Genomic DNA, 20,989 nt, shown 5'->3' with positions numbered 1-20,989 from the left:
GGTGTTTTAGGATAAACTCATCAATGAAGTGTTCAGTCATTCTTTTGTAAATTCCTTTGATGACACTGATAGGGGATTAGAAATCATAAATAATTATAACAGCAATCTTCCTTATCACACACATCTTCAAATAGACTGTCCTTATGCAAATTAAAACATAAACTCCGCCGGATCAGTTGAAATAACATTGGTAATAAGCATGTTTAAATAAAATTAAGATTGAACTGACCAGCGGTAATAAAAAGAACCAGTTGATAAGACTTGTATTAACTCATGTAATTTGAGTGATATTTGTGGGATGAAACATAGGAAATTTTATATTGTAGAGTATGTTTTGTGATATACGTCAGTTTATAGCCTATGTAAAGGAGATCCACGGTGGAACATTCAGGAGAGTGGAACTGAGTGGACTTCTGGACTCATTGGATAAACTGAAGAAAAAAGAAAAAGAAAGAGAGGAAAAGATAAAGAAAGTTATACCTATGAGGTAGGTATAGATTGTTTTGTTGAAACTTATGTGACACAAAAGAGAAAGATATTTTGCATGTTTAGAGTAACGGTACATTAAAGATAATTCAAAATACAGTTAACCCTGTGTATTTTTGAACCAATAAAACTAACTTTATAACAAGAATGTTGAACAAGTGATGTCAAACACCAACAAGGAAAACTAGTATATAATGTAGTTTCTGACCATTATTTATGTTGATTAAATCATACATGTTACTTTTTACAGGAGGACAACTTCTCAGACATCAGAAAGTGGTGATGAAAAAGAAAGTTCTAAGAATGCATCTCCTGCTTCTGGGGAGGAGTCTGGAAAACCAAAGAAATCACTCTTCAAAAAAAAGATAAAAAAGGTTTACTTCTATAGAAAAAAAAAAGATAAATATCTTATTGAAAGCTCACAGAAAAATTACAGAGGAATAAATGTTATTATTGTAATATTGAAGAAAAACAAAAAAACTTTTAATTGAAAAGCATGAGCATGTATTGAGAAAAAGAATTTATGAGTTAGAAATTTGTTCAAAATCAAGTTACTTTTAAATAAAAGTCTTTGAAAGAAGCAGATGATGTGGGATTAAATTTTCAAAGACAAATTACAGCAAGATTCAAAATCTAGCAGTGACCTGTTAGATGCCTGTGTTTTCACAATTCATGCATATGCAGATATTCGATCAAATATAAATACATATACATACAGAATAAAATATGTTTACAGTCATTGGCCTTACAAACTTTGTATGCTGCAAGTGATTCAGAATTAATGGACGAGATGAGACAGAAAAAAGAAGGATCTAATACAGATGATGACTCAATAAGTGGATCTGGAATTACTAGGAGAAGATTTAGCAAGTTTCATATCGGTAATCTTATTTAATATTTTACAAAATTTTTTTAACACTCATTATTTAAATGATACATTTTTATGACAAATTTTCAGTTTGCAAATCATGTAATTTTGCTTGGGGCTATTTCAGAATTAAAAGAATGTGGTGGAAGTTGTTTTTCATTTAAATCCCAGCTGTCCATATACATGTATATTTAATTTCATTTGAAATCTTTAGAATATTTAGTCGATTTCATATTTAGCAAAAAGTGATTAGAAATCAAAGTTCAAAATGATAATGTTAGACATAAGTTATAGTGTCAGTAAACTTAATATTCTTAATTTTGGTATAAAAAAATAAGAATTATATTTCAGGTTGGAAACGAGCTGCTAAATCTGACCATGAAGAGGAAGCGATGAGTGATCCCCACCCCTTAGACAGGAGGGATAGTAAAAGTGACATACAGGTTCCTAGGGCAGTACTGAAAGGAAAAATGTCATTTAAAACAGCTAGTCATGCTGCCATATCTCTTATAAGTTCCAGTAAGAGAATACAAGGTGGACTGAAGAACCTTGGGAAAAGAATGAATAAAAGAGGGAGTACTGATGGTAAGAAAAAGAATGAATAAAAGAGGGAGTACTGACGGAAGGGAAAGAATGAATAAAAGAGGGAGTACTAATGGTAAGAAAAAGAATGAATAAAAGAGGGAGTACTGACGGGAAGGAAAAGAATGAATAAAAGAGGGAGTACTGATGGTAAGAAAAAGAATGAATAAAAGAGGGAGTACTGATGGTAAGAAAAAGAATGAATAAAAGGGGGAGTACTGATGGTAAGGAAAAGTAGAAAAATCTTTGGACTCTTTTTTTAATTCAGTAATGAAGATAGTTGATATACGTATTCAACATTTTAAAGAACATTTTACTATAAACAATAACCACAATAAACCTATTTCTCGTATCAAACATAAACTAAAAGAACTAGCCAAGGAATTTGTTTTTGTCCCGGCAGATAAAGCTGCTAATAATATTATTATTGTTTGACGTAAATTTTACATTGAGGTTCTGAAAAAGGAAATCACCAATTCACCAACATTCCAACTGACTCCATTTTCAGAAAACGAAATCTGTAACAAACATAAACTGTTAGCCACCGCTTTACAAGCAGAGCCAAATACAATGAAAGTCCCAACTATGTGTTGGCTTCCGAAGCTACACAAAACCCCTTACAAATATAGATTTATTTCGTCTTCAAGCCATTGTTCAACTACTAAATTGTCTATTCTTCTTACCAGCACACTTGGTACAATTAAAAACCTGATAATAAATTGTTCAAATAAGGCCTTCGAAAATAGTGGAATAAATTACTTTTGGAGTGTCAAGAACTCGTTGGAAGTACTTGATAAATTGCATGCTTATATTGGTGATTTTGAATCTGTTCAAAGTTTTGATTTTTCTACCCTGTTTACCATATTGCCTCACATTCTCATTAAGAAAAAATTCACACACCTAATTAAATGGGCATTCAAAAAATCAGAATGTGAATATATATGTTCAAACTCTTTTAGGTCATTTTTTAGTAGCAATAAACAAAAAAACTATGTTAATTGGACATGCTTTGATACTATATATGCCCTTGAATTTTTACTAGATAACATTTTTGTTCGCTTTGGAGATTCCGTATATCGTCAGATTATCGGAATTCCAATGGGGACTAACTGTGCACCACTTATTGCGGACCTGTTTTTGTATTGTTATGAGTTACAATTTATGACAAAAATAAGCAAAGACCCATCGAAACAACATCTGATAAACAAATTTAATAATACTTTTAGATATTTGGATGATATTTTGGCTCTCAATAATGATGACTTCAGTATGTATATTAATGAAATTTATCCTGTTGAACTTACATTAAATAAAGCTAATACTAACAATGACCACTACCCTTTTCTTGATCTTGATATCTATATCACTAATGGAAAGCTGAATACTAAAATTTATGATAAAAGGGATGATTTTTCATTTCCTATCGTTAATTATCCGTTTTTAGATGGTGACGTTCCCTTGTCACAATCTCACGGTGTTTATATATCTCAACTTGTACGATTCGCTCGTGTATGTAACAATGTTTTCGATTTTAACGAGAGAAATTTATGTATTACTGAAAAATTATTACACCAGGGTTTTCGATATCACAAACTAGTCAAAACATTTACTAAATTTTATCATCGGTATAAAGACATCATTCGTAAATATAGCTCAACATGCAGACTTCTAATACGTTCAGGTATTTCACATCCAATTTTTTATGGTAATATTCTTTATAAAGCACAAAGGTGTCAGTATTCACCTCAGAAACTTACAAAACCTTTGAATAGACTTATTAAGAAGGGATATAATTACGATATTGTTGTCAAGTCATTAAAGATTGCATATTTTGGCGTTAATATTGAGTCACTGATAAGGTCTTTGCATCGGAACTAAACACATTTATTCTAAAATACAGTTGTTGGCATGACACGGGTTATGTTCTTCTCATATATGTTATGATGGTATGATACTAAACCCCTAACGGGAAGGATTGTGCCTGATGTTCATATGATGAAATCATAATCTTTCAGTCAGTTTAATTGAAGTCTGGAGCTGGCATGTCAGTTAACTGCTAGTAGTCTGTTGTTATTTATGTATTATTGTCATTTTGTTTATTTTCTTTGGTTACATCTTCTGACATCAGACTCGGATTTCTCTTGAACTGAATTTTAATGTGCGTATTGTTATGCATTTACTTTACTACATTGGTTAGAGGTATAGGGGGAGGGTTGAGATCTCACAAACATGTTTAACCCCGCCGCATTTTTGCGCCTGTCCCAAGTCAGGAGCCTCTGGCCTTTGTTAGTCTTGTATTATTTTAATTTTAGTTTCTTGTGTACAATTTGGAAATTAGTATGGCGTTCATTATCACTGGACTAGTATATATTTGTTTAGGGGCCAGCTGAAGGACGCCTCCGGGTGCGGGAATTTCTCGCTACATTGAAGACCTGTTGGTGACCCTCTGCTGTTGTTGTTTTTTATTTGGTCGGGTTGTTGTCTCTTTGACACATTCCCCATTTCCATTCTCAATTTTAATGCAGATGATAGTGGTTATTGCTGATGAATTTTGATTAGATAACTTTCAGTAATGGTTTACTATTGTATTTGTGTAAGGCAGTTTTTTTGCTACTGGTTAGTTTGAATTTTATCTAGAGCCAAAAAATTAATGAGGAGATAAGTGTTTTGACATAAGAAAATTTCAGGCTCTACTGTTTTAGACCTTTTTATATGCCCGTTTATGGAACGTATTATGGTATACCGTTGTCTGTCCATCTGTCTGTCTGTCCGTCGTCAACATGTCGGAAATTAACTCCAAAATGCTTTAACCAATTTGCACAAAATTTTGGTGAAGTATTTATATCTATTGACGTCAGCTACCTTTCGTTTTTTATGAATTTTAGATTTTACGTTTCGATTTATTTGATTTTGGAGCCTGTCCAGTTTAGTATTTTCATTAGATGAATGCAATCCATATTTTCCTAGATATATTTTCAAAGTTTTTCTGTAAAATATAGCATTTTCTTCACAAGTTGAGCATGCTTTAAATTTTATGACTTTATGTTTATTTCTCTGCTGATATAAACCGTAATTTTAAGGTCTTCATTAATGAAGTGAACAGCTTACTCCTTCCAGTAAGATCAAATTGGTCATTAACAACCACTTCAGTTATACTCTTTGATATCATTTTGTGAATTAATACTTATGTAACATATGTTTTTTAAGAATTTTGAAATAATAAAGATGTCTTTTTGCAGGTTGGAAAAACAAAGATCAGGCTCAGAATGATGATACAGACCTGGATTTTGTATTGACTAGAGAAAAGAAACTGGTAGACAAATATCTGATTAAGTCAGGGATGTTAAGATTCTCATTTCTTCTGGAATGTTGTCATCCTGGTTCCATTCCTGATCCACAGCTTATTGCAGCCATGTTAGAGTTGGTAAGTATGCAAAGAAAGTATATAGTAGTTCATGATTTGAGAACAATTTTTTTCTTTAATTGTACAAAGGGAGAAAGAAAGTGCATTCCATAAAAAAATATTGCCCTTATTTTAAAAACTTATGGAATTTATAATTCTGTACATTACTACAAAGTTGTTTTAATTGAGAAAAAAAAAAACAATTTCAGCTTACTTATAATTTTGTAGTTATTTTGAATTTTTATGTTATATGAAAAAAAACAACATATAAAATCTGAAAAATTACTGTGATTGGATAATGTGTGTTCAAACTTTAGGATGCTCCTGTCATAGCCAGAGCTTCACTTTTGTTAGAATGTGCACAATTTATACATCGTTGTAACCATGGAGACTGGCCAAACTGGATGAGATTGAATATTCCAAGTTTCCGTAATTCTGCATCAGCACTACAGAATAGAGGCCAGCCATCAGGATATCGTAGAACACTTACATTACAGAAAGCTGCTGGTAGAATGTTTTACAGTTGGGCAGAGGTAAAATTTCATTGAAAAAATAGAATAATGGAGGCTGTGGTTTATTGGAGATTTTATTGCAAGTTATCAAATCAAATATACTAAAAAAAATTTAAAAAAACAGTAGTTTATAAATAGTCTCTAAAAATATCAGTAGTTAATGATCCAAATATTCTGTAAGAAACCAGTAACGTGCCATTTGCAGTAGGAATGGTAAAAAATTGTATGAGTTCTGTAGTATCATGAATATTGATACAGACCATTATGTATCTTTAATGAAATTTAAATTCTTTTTATTAATGCAAATAGAAAGTCATTTTTCATAGGACCTAATATATGCTTTTTGTTTTTTTGATTCTGCAATCTATCAATATATTTTTTATATATATCCACATGCATAGAATACTACATGTACATCATAAAGTACATTCTATAACAACTAGAAAATTTTAAATTAAAACAACTACCGGTATTAAAAATAAGGAGATGAACATGTAGTATGATAACCAATGAAACAACTATTGACCAGAGACCAAAGGTCAAAGATGTAATTAATAGATGTAATTAATATTTCTTCAGAATCTAGGGCTGATGATGGAGTATATACTAGCTAAAGAACACAAAGACAGACAGAAGATAATTAGTGATATACAAAGTGAAACAACCAAGAAAGAATTAAAGATATGTGATGAGGATGAAGATTTCTTAGATGAAGGTATAAATGTTTTCACAAGCTTAAGCGTTTTCAGGGGATTTTTTTTGTTAGAAATTGAATGGATTCTTTATCTTCATGTTAATGTATATCATTTATGCAGTGCAGTCAATGCAGTGTATTACATAATATCTTGAAAGGTCTTGCTTACATTTTGTTTGATAGCCAGTTTTTTCCACTATTGACATTCTTATCTCACCAGTTGATCATTTATCCTAGAGTGATTGTGCATGTAGATGTTCCAAATATTTTATTCCAAAAGAGTCAAATTTTTTAAAGAACTTAGATGCAGGAATTTGAAAATACTGACTAAACCACTAACAGCATGTTTGTAGAGGGCAGGAGGCACAATCTTTTAACCCCAGACACCAACAATAAAGTTTTTTCTAAATTCTTTATGATTCTTAAAGATGTCATATAATGATAAATCACCATCAAGTTTTTATCAAGTGCCTCCCAACTCAAACACATAAAATTATGAAAGACACCATGAAAAGTTTGTAACTGACACATGTATTTATTTCAGGAACAGTAAATGTTACTGGTTCCTCATGTCCATATGCTTTGAAGATGATGGCTTGTTTAGTACTGCAAGAAATCACAACATTCTTAAGGGAAACTTTCAGAGATCTTCCAAAAGGTCGAAGTCCAAGACGTGATACTCCTGGTCCAGATCGATCTGCAGCTTCCAGAAGATGGAGCAGTATAGTCAGCAGTCCAATCCATTCCCAGAGTTCTGAGTCCAATATGGCTGACATGACTCATTCTGCTTCAGGTAACATTTAATTTCAGCTGTGTCAGGATAAGTATGACTATGGAATGTGTAATGGTTTTAATTTTTTGTATTACCATTCCAGTATACAGTAAAACTTTAAAACTCACTTTCAATACAGTTTTAAGCAAATTTTGAATATTGAGGTGCAAATCATGTGGAAGACAAGGAAGGGGCCAGAACATTGTTTGGGTTATATTAATATTATTTGTCAGTTATTGTTGTTTGTAAAATTATAGACAGATTAGTTGACCCGATTAATAGGTAAAATTTTGTTTTCTATGAACTCTGGTACTAAATTATTTCCAGTTATTATTATTAACTGAAGTTTCTAGAAATTCTATAAGTTTTATCCTATTATAGTTTTTAATGTAGGTAAATTGACATTTAAGTGGAGTAAGAAAAACAAAATAGTTTTTGTTTAGAAAAATTACATTCAATAAAAAAAGATGATCGAATATTTTTTTTTCAGGAGTAACTGTTGGAAGTCCCGGTACTGGAGACAGAAAGATCAGCTTTGCTGTACTTGGTGAGAAGTCTGACTCTGTACACAGTAGTACCACGTCCCTGTCTGCCATTGATCCAGGCATGCCACCTCATACACCTAACGAAGAAAGGAAGGGGAGACGACTAGCTCAAGGCAGACCAAAGTTACTGAAACATTTCAGGCGAGGGTCTGGAGCTAACTCAAGCTTTAGACATAACAGAAGTTTTAGACTGAAAAGACAAGAAGGAGGAAGTAAGACAAATTTTAAAGTTTGATTAAAAAATTATGATGACGGTTTTGATTACATGTACTATTAATTTAGGAACATTTCGAGATTTTTATTAATGCTAAAATGTGACTGGATGAGTAATGTGAGTATATAGCAAGGAATATTTGACTTCACCATTTTCTGGCAGTCAGTCGTTTATTTCCAAGTACTTAGCTTGTCACCCTTTATAAACAGGTAATCTAACACTGCAACATGGAATAAATGTATATATAAACAAAAGTTGATGGTACAGCTACACTGGTCAACCAATTATTATGTTGATTATTTCATAATTGACAAATACAATAGAACTGAAAAAGCACAACAGTTACAAGTTCTTCTTAAATTTAATCAACTTTGTATATGAAGCACTGCAGATTCAATTATTTTTGTGGCAATCAATTTTTGTGGATTTAGTAATAATTTATTTTGTGGATATTCGATTTGATGGTTTTGTTTAAGTCTGCATACAATCCTATAGATAATTAGCACTTTGTTGCAATTTATACCCACGCAATACACAAACATTGTTAACCGAAAAATATCAATAAACTTTATTAAAGTACAAATTAATGAATCCACAGTATTGTGTTTGTTGCTAGAGTTGATCTTAAAATTAAATAAAACTAAAATTGGAAGCAAAATTGAACACAGAAGTTAAAAGAGCAACATCATATGATTATCATATTATATTGTGGATATTATTTCAGGTATAAAAAGATTTGGTAGTATAAAGTCCCGCAAGGTCAGTAGTCAGTCATTACAATCAGACAAAGTAATGGTGGGAGATGAGGATCATGACGATATAGAGTCTGTGCTTAGTGATGAAAATGAACAAACGGATGTCCCGGAAACTGACGATTTCAGCATGTGTAGAAATATGCCATGGGTTAGGGTAAGCTATAAATATGAAGTCATCAGTCAGTCAGTAACTAACTTCTATGTGTTATGCAAAAAAAGTATCAACCTGAGTTAGTAAACACAAAGATTTTCACTATTTTTTTTGTTATAGAAGATTTTAGAATGATTTCAATTTTCTAGGGGCTTTTCCAGAATTGATCATGGTTGAGGAGAGGGGGGAGATAAATTGTGGATGATTGCATATCCTTAGAATTTTACCAGAATTATTATTAAAATCATATTTATATATATAGATGGTTGGGGTCTACAAAAATGTGCCTTCAATATGCGTCCCATGCATTTATATTCTGGAATAACTGTAACTGTTTTGGAAATGTAAAAAATATATATTGTAATATTTCTTACAAACACACATGTTTGAAAGTATCAATGATATATATATCACTGCTAAATGAAAACGAAATTAGTATACACAAAAATAAATTAATTATAGTTCTCCAACAGTTCAGCTGTTCCTGTAAATTTGAAATATTATAATTTGAATTAATTTAATCGGTTCTTATACATCCTTGGCTTTCAAATATTTGACTTTGAGCGTTCCTAATGAAGGAAATCCAGAAAATGCTTCCAATGCATGTAGTTTATAAAATGTTTGTCTCTCATTTTAGTTCAAATAACTGGCTTATGATAGTCACTGTTAATTTAACTGCACTAAAAGATGAATGATTTGATCATAAAAATATTTATCTAGTAATTTTTAAAAAAATTTCCAGGTAGTAGTACAACTTGCCAATCTGTCTAACTTTATCTGTACCCACCAGAACTACTGTCATCCTGATTGTTACGAGAGACAGAGAAGGTCATGTTCTCGTATGATCACTGCCATGAAAAAGGTTTATCAGTCAACGGAAAATGATAATGACGACCAAGATAAAGCTAAACTAGACAGCAAAGAAATATTCCGGGAAAGGCTGAGAAGGAGGGTAGGGAACTTATTAACTTGATTAGAATTAACTTAAAATAAGTAAAGAGTAAATTGTATGCCACGTTCATACAAGTGAGAGGTTTGGCTAGCTTTAAAACCAGGTTTAATTTACAATATTCTACATAAGAAAACTACTGTACCAAGTTGGCAATATGACAGTTGTTTTCCAATTGTTAAATGTGTTAGAGCTTTGGATTTTGCCATTTGAAAACGGACTTTCTGTTCTAAAATTTCTTTGGAGTTTAGTATTTTTGTTATTTTACTTTTTACCAATTTTAAACAAGTAACTAATAAAGTTCTGTGACATATTGGTATATTAAATTAATCTTTGACAACATAAAATTGAGAATGGAAATGGGGAATGTGTCAAAGAGACAACAACCCGACCAAATAAAAAACAACAGCAGAGGGTCACCAACAGGTCTTCAATGTAGCGAGAAATTCCCGCACCCGGAGGCGTCCTTCAGCTGGCCCCTAAACAAATATATACTAGTCCAGTGATAATGAACGCCATACTAATTTCCAAATTGTACACAAGAAACTAAAATTAAAATAATACAAGACTAACAAAGGCCAGAGGCTCCTGACTTGGGACAGGCGCAAAAATGCGGCGGGGTTAAACATGTTTGTGAGATCTCAACCCTCCCCCTATACCTCTAACCAATGTAGTAAAGTAAACGCATAACAATACGCACATTAAAATTCAGTTCAAGAGAAATCCGAGTCTGATGTCAGAAAATGTAACTAAAGAAAATAAACAAAATGACAATAATACATAAATAACAACAGACTACTAGCAGTTAACTGACATGCCAGCTCCAGACTTCAATTAAACTGACTGAAAGATTATGATATCATCATATGAACATCAGGCACAATCCGTCCCGTTAGGGGTTTAGTATCATACCATCATAACATATATGAGAAGAACATAACCCGTGTCATGCCAACAACTGCTTTTAGAATAAATGTGTTTAGTTCCGATGCAAAGACCTTATCAGTGACTCAATATTAACGCCAAAATATGCAATCTTTAATGACTTGACAACAGTATCGTAATTATATCCCTTCTTAATAAGTCTATTCAAAGGTTTTGTAAGTTTGTGAGGTGAATGTATGATTGTTGTAAACTAAAAGTTTCCATTTAATTTTAAGGAGTCAGTATTTCACAGTTCTTCACCAACAAGAAGAAGAGAAAGTACCCCATTGTTGGAAAAGATAAAAACAGATGTATCTATGGGTAAAATGAAACTAACTTCTACATGGAAAAAGGAAGAGAAACTCAAGGAAGTCAAAGAAGATACACCTGTCATAAAATATATCAACTCACAGGTACAATACACTTAATACACATATGTTTGTAAGCAAGGGATATGAATCGCCCATGAAAAGTTGTAAAATACTTACTCCCCTCAAACAAAAGTGGGTTTTTTTGTTGGGTATATTGCAATCGCCTTGTCTGATATCATCTGTCTGTCTTGTCTGTCTGCCTTGTCTGACAATGTACCATATAACTTTAATTTCACCGAAATGGCTTGACAGACATTGATGAACCTTTATACAGTTGTAGAACATTACCTGAGGATATTCAAAAAGAAGTATGTTAAATTTACAACATGTTCAACAGGAGGGAATTAAATATACGTAGTTTAATATACTATAAGTATTGTAGGGAGGATAGGAGTGATACAAGTTATTATTCTATTATGATTATGAGTTCACTCACTATTCTATTTATACTTATGATAGCCCTGTGCAGCATTCAGTTAATGCAAGATTATAATTTAACATTAACATATACAATTTTGTCAAAATTTTTATTCCATTACATCAATTAAAGGTGTAAAACCCCAGAGAGAAAGCAAAAATCTATTGAATACTGTAAATTCAGAAATTATTGTGTGTTTTTATCATTGCAAAATATGTGACAGGGTTATAATCGCAATATAATTTAAATTCTCATTTTGAAATTTTTTATATTAATTGAATAGGATTTTTCACTATATCTCAAAAATTAAAATGGCATTTTCACCCAAAATGACAAAATCACAATAATAAATGAACGCAATAATTAATTTATGATATGCATGAATTTTCTAGGCTCAGAAGTTAACCCAGTGTCCTATGGGAATATTAGCAAAAGCAGCTCCAATCCTGACAGATGATAATTTTTCTGACATATTACCAGTAGCATGGGAGCTAATGATAGAAAACGACCAGGAACTGGCTGCTTCAGCAGGTACTTTCCCACTTAAACTTTGTTATATTTAATAGTTATTGTTATCACTTAAAGACAGTTTTCCATTATATTGTTATGGTATGAATCATTATAAATATAATACTTAAAATCTAAAGATGGAAAAATATAATATAATACAAATTCAATATCTGTTAGTGGGACATACTGCATGCAGGGAAAATATTGTTTTAATGAAACATTGTGGTAATTATATAATTTAGTTCCTCTTTGCTCCTTCCAACAAATTGAAAATTGACAAACATCTATATATTTTTCAAATAATCATTTCAGCATCTGTGTTCCTATTAACATCTGTAAAGGCTCCAGAGAAAGCTCAGAGTCTGATTGTGAAACAACTCCAACACGAAGATGCTGCACAGAGAGTTAATGCTGTACTCAGGTCAGTGAAATCTCATCTAACTCATACATGCTGCACAACTTTGTCAGTACTTTTTTGTCTGTCTTTCTGTATTATTTGTGATAAATGACAATAACTGTATTTTGTCCAGCAATATTTAAAAAACATTCTTTTAGGTGTCACAAAATTTTACAGTTTTCACAATACACTTACGTCCACTCCATCGGCTTGTTTCAAATGTTTTTCACATGATCATCCATTCAATGACCATTTTCATAGTCTGCGATGTCTTATTCTAAGTAAGTTGAGAGATTTATTGACAACTACATGATATTTCCTATAAACATTTATTTATTACAATTATTTATACAAGACTAAAACTTGGTTCGTAGGAATCATGATCTGCACTTTACTATATACTGTAAAAAAGATATGCATAAACTTGTCTTGTAAAATGTATGGATTTTTTTTTTTCTTCAATTTGATAATGTACATGTATAAATGGTATCTTGTAGATTCGGAACTCTATGGAAGTTTCGTCATCAGGTATGGCCAAGAATGGAAGATGGGGCAAACCTTTTCTTTAAGGTAGGTTAAATTATTTTCCACTCAATTTTCTATAATTATTTCATTGTACATGTGTATATGGATTTTTTTCCTTTAAGATAGGTTTGATACATCACCTTTAATGTATTTTTTTTTCATTTTGAAATATTAATAGCCTTTTTATGGCCCCGCAACAAAGTTGTCGTTGCCATATAGTTTTACCCTTGTCCGAAATTCTGTAATTCCGAAATTCCGTCATTCCGTCATTCTGCAACAAACCATTATACAGAGTTTTTTTCTAAACGCCTTCAGATATTGGGCTGAATTTTGGTATGTGAGTTAACCATGATGAGTAACAGATCAAGTTTAAGTTTCGTTCTACTCCACTAATTTTTACCGAATTAGGGGCTTTGGACTTTGATAAATTGTTGAAAAGCACAGTTATACAGACTATTTTTCTAAACGCTTTCAGATATTAGGATAATTTTTGGCATGTGAGTTAACCAAGATGAGTTACAGATCAAGTTAAAGTTTTGTTCTGCTTGGCTAATTTTTGCCGAGATTACGGGCTATGGACTTTTTTTTCTAAATGCTTTCAGATATTGGGCTGATTTTTTGTATGTGAGCTAACTATGATGAGTTGCAGATCAAGTTTAAATTTTGATTTGCTCCCCTAATTTTTGCCAATATTAAGGGTTAACAACTTTGAAAATTGTTGAAAATCACAGTTATACAGACTTTTATTCTATAAGCCTCCAGATTTTGAGCTGTTAATTGACATGTGAGACTACCATCATGTTTGTGTCCACATGTGTTATTGAAATTGCAGATTTTTCAACATTTTAAGACGGGGCCATTCATGTCGCTTTGACACATCTAGTTATACAATGTATTGGTCAGTGCAGGGAGCATTTAGCAATATGTGCACATTTGAATAATTGCTTAATTTGGTGGGCAAATCTCAACTTTTGCACACTATTTAAAACAAAACTTCTTCAAAGATAAAGTTTTATATGAAAAGAGGGGCCAAAGACACCAGAGGGACATTCAAATTCATAGATTGAAAATAAACTGACAGCTATAAAAGAAAAAGACAAACAGACTAATAATAGTATACAAGACACAACATAGAAAACTAAAGACGAAGCAACATGAACCCCACCAAAAACTGGGGGTGATCTCAGTTGCTCCTGAAGGGTAAGCAGATCCTGCACTACATGTGGCACCGGTCCTGTTGCTCATGTTATTACAAACCTGGTAAATAGTCTTTCATTCGGTAGGTGACATGCATGAAAAGGGAATGGAGAAGCTATGTGAAAGGATTGTTCTGTTTATGAATTAGCTATCATGAACATAAACCGAACTCTAACTTTATGTATTGAATTACTGTGTTAATTAGACTTGTCACCCCTGATAATATCATTTATTTTGTATTATTTCAGCTACCACCACCTAACATAGATTTTACACTTCCATCACCTACCATTGGGTTACCAATGCAATCAGTTGTAGATCCTCCATGGACACCACATTTTAAGGCTAAGATAGAGGAAGTCACAGTTAACCAAGAAGAAACTGTAAGATTTTATGTTTACATACTTTTATTAATTTTTTTTATATGGATATTCATGCCTTTTTAAGAGACCAAATACCTCTGACACTTCTAAAATGTAAAAAAAAAAACAACCCCAAAAACCCTATTGAATAAAAAGTTGATACCACCATTAACCATTTCGAAATTATTATCTTTTGATTTCGTAATCTTAAATGTTTATATGTTAATAGAAAAAGATATGGGATATATATCAATGACACAGCAATACCAAAAGATATGAATTTCATGTGTAATGTCTTGATATTCAGTATGTCTCATTCAGCTCTGAACTTTGCACAATACAAAAATTTATGAAGAAAACTTTTACAACATTTTGAGTCCTTGCATATATTTTTTTTTCTTTCTATTTTGACAGAAATCCTTAGTAACAGCAACAACAACAAGGAGAAAAGAGCAACAGGAAATGATAAGGAAAGCTCTTCAGGCAGAGGAGGAGAGAAAACGTATTGGACGAGAGAATTTCCAGATGACAACAGTGCCAGTACCACAGCTAGCTGCTGACGAGCCAGCACTTCATCATGCTACTGATGAACATGAAGAAGGTATCACTTACAATTCATATTTGTTTAAGAATTTTTTTAATTAAAATTTTGAATTAATGTAACCTGATAAAATTACCTTTCAAAGATGTACAATTCTGAATAGAACCTGGATACATGTTGTCCCATAACATGGAGAATTCTGTCAGACTTTTAATTTCTATAATTATATATGTCGATACAGATCCTTTTCTTTCTTACTAAACCCTATCCATTGCCTTGCAGCCCTTCTAACACCTTCAACCATGTGTAAACCTGCTGCCATTGTTTCTGTATATACCCTTAACTCTTATTAAACTATATGTACAGCATGATGAAATAAAAGGTTTTCCATTAACAATACTGTAAACCAAAGAATATTCAAGACTTATCATCACAAGTAGAAAAATAACACAAACTTAATCGTCGCAATATGTGAAACTCAAGATCTTCCGATACACATGTATAAATGTACCATGAAAATGAGAGGGTTGCAAAAATAAATCCCTAAGAAGTTGGCTTTAAAGAACTAAATGAGAAATAAAATATATGTGAAAATAATTTGGTTTACAGTATACATTTGTACATGTAAGTGAAGAAAAAATGTTACCAATATTATGTTACTTTTCTTATATAAAAGCTTAAATTAAAAAGACAGGAAATTATTATAAAATGATATTAAAATAGATTTTGGTAATTTGAATGGTCAATGACTTTTCTGCATGTAAAGTGAGCCTATCAACGACTGTTTATAATCAAAGTCATGTCTAACTGCTTGTGGTTTGTATGTTTTAACCTTTGTGTGAACTAATATGTGCTTGTCCTTTTAACCTTTAACCTTGCATCTTGCTTTAACATGTCTTTAGTGGCAGTGATACCTGAAGAGCTTAACTTGGCTGCTAGACGTGTGTCCCTTGCTCCTGCTAATCGTGCAAACATGCAGGGTCGTAGTTTGTCCTGGAGGAATGGAAGCGTACATTGGTCTCGTGGTATGGAAGGTAGGCATCCTGAAACAGCCACAGTGAATAAGCTGATGATTAGTCGTAGTGAATTGTATAACACCTTAGGAAAGTCTTTTCAAAATTGAAACTGAATTATCACAAAGACCAGAATTCTATATCCTATTTTATTGCAAGTCACAATTTATAGAAATATCAATTTATCAATATAAGGTCATTAATTTTTTAGGGGATAGTAGATAGATATACTGTTACAATTGATGATTTAGATTAACCCTCTTTATAAATGCTCTTCTTTTTACAAATATGTTGAATTTCTGTACATCTGTTGATTGCTTATGGCTTTACTCAATCAAAAGCTACCATTATACTAAAATTATCTCCCTTTATAATTTCCTAATGAAATGTTGGTATCTTTTTACGCTTTGAAAGAGCAATCTAAAACTTAGCAAACAGAATTTAACAGAAGTGCTCAATATATTTTGCAATAAATTCTACATGTTGAGGGATGATTTTTACTGCAAAAATAAATGGATGATAAAAATTGAGATAAGAATTATTTTTTTTTTATCTGACAATCTAAATAGAATTGACCTTTACACAAGAGAGTATACTAACTAATGTTGTATCAAAGTCATTCAACATGACTTCAATTAAAATTGATGTAAATAGAACTTGGTCAATCGATTCAATCTCAGAAATATTGATTTCAACAGCTAACAGCTTCATGAAACTTTTTATACAGCCTGTATTAATTTTAATATGTAGTGGTAATTAAATATAAGAAAATAGATATATATTATGCTGGACTTTGTGACAATATTTTTTAGTAATGAGAATTAGTCTTACAAACAGTGCATGTATATGCTGTTTAGAAAACTAAAGTGAATTTGCATCTTTCCTTTATATATTGCCATGTATTATCCTCTGTTCCCAGTCTGTGTTTTGTCTTGTCTTAATATTGCTATTAAATCTGTTTATTTACTGTTGATTCATATATTTTTTTTGGTACCAATTTTTGTGGATGGAAAAAAAAAAATTTCATAGTATCGCCAAATTTTACATACAGACCAAAACTTTATACTTTGTTAAACTTTTGAATTCATTGTTTGCTTCTAATATCATGACTATGAAATCCAGGAAAATTGATACCCTTGAATAATAATGGACCCACAGTAAACCATGTACATGTATACTGATTGACAATACTAATTAGGATGAATTGTGCATGGAGACATATTCTTAATACTGCAATACATTTTATTACCCATATTTACTTTGTAAAACTTATTTTGAATGGCCCTTTTTCTGTCAATGTCAACATATTGGCATTTGGACTTTATTTTTTATGTTCAATAGACCGACTTTGAGTTTTTATTAAGAATGAGTTACAATGGTTCACCTGAGGTCACTCTGAATAAATGACATATTTTAACAATTGACTATTTTAAAAATATTGTTATATAATAACATTAACATTGGAAATTCATGAATGTGAAATTCCTCTATTAGATCTTTAAAAATATTTTCAGGAAGGAAAGACTGAAATTGCGGTCAAATGTCAAGGTCACCATAGGCTGTAACTATTGGTTGAATGTTATTTGTATGGAAATTATTTCTATATTACATCTTTTTGGTCATACATTCATTGTAAAACATACTAACATTAAGAAATAAAGCAGCTTTTGAAATTAAAACTTGTGTAGTTAGAATTCAATTATTTTCATGTTGCTAGATCAAAGGTCAATGGCATAGCAGCTATAAGAGACAATAATAATTGATTGAATTCTGCTTAATGTCCATTGGAAAATAGTTCCTGCATGTTCAGGACGAGGCAAATAGCATGAATAATATATATAATACATGTATAAGGTGAATTTTTACTTCCAGATAATGTTATTCAAGTCATGTATTTTATTAACAAAAACTGATTTTCATGTGCTCAAAAAAGATATTATAGATGACTATGTCAGATGTCCGTGTCACATTTATAAAAAGTAGACAGAAATTTTAACACATATAGTCAGAACAAGAACTTGCACATGTTTTCATCTCTTCTTGCAATATTAAGAATGTGTTAGGTCTTCAGGCATTCTATGAGGTTTATTTCTTAAAAAAAATGTCATGCAGCCTTGTGTTGCAAAGAAATTCTATACTGTAATACACCTGATCTTATGGTTGATATTTATGCCAACACCTTAATGTAATGTACATGTGTTGTGACATTGTGCTATCCATAAATGGTAACTGTTGATGTACATTGATAAAGAAATTGACTGATAACAATAATCCTTTAATTCAGTTTATGGTGCCAATAAGGAAAATTAGCATTTTTTAAGATTTTCTGTCCAATTTCTATGTGAATGCATGCTGAATTTCAATATTTAGGTTGATTGACTACCTATCTCAATTTTGAATAAGTTCCAAAACAGGCTTTTGAAATCCACAACATACAATAAATGTTTTACAAATTTAACTAAGACTTAACAGCAGTTAAATTCATTTGAGTAAAATCCAGTGTAAGGTTCAATTGATTAATTCATCTTGTGTTGATTAAATGTATTGAGTATAAAAGTGTAATTATTTGATAAACAGTTAATCAGTGGTTTGGTTTTTTTTCGCAAATTGGCATTTCATGAGCCCCCATATAATCTTTCATTTGCGCCACAAACCATTGTTCAATTGCGCCATTAATGCAGGTAATAAGTATCAAAAATGTTTTATTCAAAAGAGACTTTTAATGATAATAACTTTAAAACACAGTTTTTGTTTACATAATAAAACATATACCTTCTAATAATTATCAAAGGTACCAGGATCATAATTTAGTACGCCAGACGCGCGTTTCGTCTACATAAGACTCATCAGTGACGCTCATAAAATATTTATAAAGCCAAACAAGTACAAAGTTGAAGAGCATTGAGGATTCTAAATCAGTCATCAAATCCATAATAAAAGCATTATACACTGGTACGTTCTTAATTAGAGAATGTTGTTGATAAAGTAAAAACACAGTTCTGTTATAAAGTAACAAGATCATAAAACCTGAAAGAAAGCACTATACCCTGAAGTAAACCAAAAGTTAGTTCTGAAACAAGACTTGTAAGCAATGGTAATTGTTAGGATGTACTCATTTTTGGCTAGATAACCTATATGTGTGGTAATAGAAAAATAGACTTATTCTATATACATCTATCCAGCAAAGTTCTAATGAAGTGGATGAAAGCCATAATAGACATTGTACAGCCTTCAAAAACCTATTTTCAGTTCAGTTGAAAATATAGTCATCTACAAACGGCCCCAACATGAAAAATTTGAAACAATCCAATTCTGAGAAAACTAACAGCCTGTTTGTCTCAGAATTGACAACATCCATGTTGACACCTCAAACATGTTAACAAGTAATATATAATTTGAAACTTAAGTGACTCTCAGTTTTATGTTAGAAATGAGAATGAACTTACATACCCAGGGGAAAACTTAAAAAAGTCAATCTTTTCAGAGATGTGGCAATGAATATTGTAAATTTTCCGTTATATTTTACATGTAAAATGGTGCAAATGCAGTTTTATTTTTTGGCACACAAGATATATTACCTTGTGGCACAAATGAAAAAAATGAATTTTGTAAAAATTGGTTGAAATCAATGCACCCCAGTTAATTAAGGGTGTTGACCACGATTTATCGTAGAACAGATAATTTTTAGTGAAAATTTTACATCATTTACAAAAAGTTGAATCATGTGTTATTGTTTTAAAATTTATATTCAGGAGAGGAGGAGAGAACAGAACATGTACACCATGTGCAGATGGCCCAATCATTTTTCCCATCATGCATCTGTGCTTGTGTTTTACCAATTATTCACATGTTGGATGATGGAGATGTAAACAGTGAAGGCATATCAGGTAAAACATTATAGCTGAGAACTGGCTTAATTATTGATATCAGTGTTTGAAAGGTTGTTTGAAAGGAGATATTTATATTTTGAATTGCTTTTAAAGATAAATAAAATATTTCTAGGCAGAATGATTTATATTATTACACCACAGGGGCAGATCCTGGGAGAGTTTCGGAACCCTTTTCATTATTACACCACGGGGGCAGATCCTGGGAGAGTTTTGGAACCCCCCCTTTTTTGGAACAATTAATGCATTTGTATGGGGACATATAGTTAGAACCCCCCTTTCACCAAGGTTGGGAAACCCCCCTTTTAAAAATTGCTGGATCGCCACTGCACCATTTCATCATATTTCTTGTTTTTTTCAATCAAATTAAGCCTAGCATAGTGTATGAAGAAAAGGTATAGATCATTACTGTTCTTATATTTACAGTGTCTGAGGTATCAGAGAAGGTTATATGGAATGCCTTAGTAGATGACCCTGTCTTGTTTCTGCGTCATTTCCTGGAGAAGCTAACTGTGAAAGATAAAATGGACAAAGTAGAAGAGTTACTGTTCTTGTTACGAAAATTGATCCTGCATTTTCAGGACCTTCCAGCACAGATGGCTCATTCTTTGTTCAATTATCTTGTAAGTGTTAAGCCTTGCATACTACCTGTTTCAAAGTCTTTTACAAATAGATTTTAAATTTTGAAACAATTTATAGTTAGATGATATATATCATGTATATATGGGAGTAGTTTGATTTCATTATAAATTTTAATTCCACCTTATGTAATAATGCTGTATTTCTATGTATTGAGATTTTCTTTTCTCTTCTGGTGTATTTGTTATTAGGGAATTCCATGTGCTGGGGTTTTTGCTAGCAAATACCATGGCAGATGTGGTATACCAGGTATAAAAATAACCCAATGAATTAT

General features: G+C 31.7%; 1 protein-coding gene across 4 annotated transcripts in view; it reads left to right on the top strand.

The window, feature by feature from the left end:
- LOC139511853 (protein unc-80 homolog) overlaps positions 1–20,989 on the top strand; it is an 84,198-nt gene that overhangs the window by 11,067 nt on the left and 52,142 nt on the right. For 3 of the 4 annotated variants that reach the window (XR_011662103.1, XM_071298971.1, XM_071298970.1), the window contains exons 7-26: positions 327–487; positions 737–860; positions 1,223–1,367; positions 1,706–1,939; positions 5,176–5,360; positions 5,657–5,872; positions 6,431–6,566; positions 7,090–7,338; positions 7,808–8,074; positions 8,801–8,985; positions 9,725–9,934; positions 11,092–11,268; positions 12,037–12,175; positions 12,467–12,575; positions 13,049–13,121; positions 14,522–14,656; positions 15,050–15,236; positions 16,079–16,210; positions 19,942–20,076; positions 20,503–20,699. Coding sequence is in view for 3 of the 4 variants with exons in the window: in XM_071298971.1 (XP_071155072.1) it covers positions 327–487; positions 737–860; positions 1,223–1,367; positions 1,706–1,939; positions 5,176–5,360; positions 5,657–5,872; positions 6,431–6,566; positions 7,090–7,338; positions 7,808–8,074; positions 8,801–8,985; positions 9,725–9,934; positions 11,092–11,268; positions 12,037–12,175; positions 12,467–12,575; positions 13,049–13,121; positions 14,522–14,656; positions 15,050–15,236; positions 16,079–16,210; positions 19,942–20,076; positions 20,503–20,699 (3,396 nt within the window). In the remaining variant the exon portion in view is untranslated. The remainder of the gene's footprint in view (positions 1–326; positions 488–736; positions 861–1,222; positions 1,368–1,705; positions 1,940–5,175; positions 5,361–5,656; positions 5,873–6,430; positions 6,567–7,089; positions 7,339–7,807; positions 8,075–8,800; positions 8,986–9,724; positions 9,935–11,091; positions 11,269–12,036; positions 12,176–12,466; positions 12,576–13,048; positions 13,122–14,521; positions 14,657–15,049; positions 15,237–16,078; positions 16,211–19,941; positions 20,077–20,502; positions 20,700–20,989) is intronic. The other variant, XM_071298972.1, reaches the window with a different exon arrangement.

The sequence above is a fragment of the Mytilus edulis genome, chromosome 2 (assembly GCF_963676685.1).
Source record: "Mytilus edulis chromosome 2, xbMytEdul2.2, whole genome shotgun sequence".
In the NCBI taxonomy this organism is placed as follows: Eukaryota; Metazoa; Mollusca; class Bivalvia; order Mytilida; family Mytilidae; genus Mytilus; species Mytilus edulis.
Note: the sequence above shows the minus strand (reverse complement) of the source record. Positions and strands in the feature narration are given on the sequence as shown.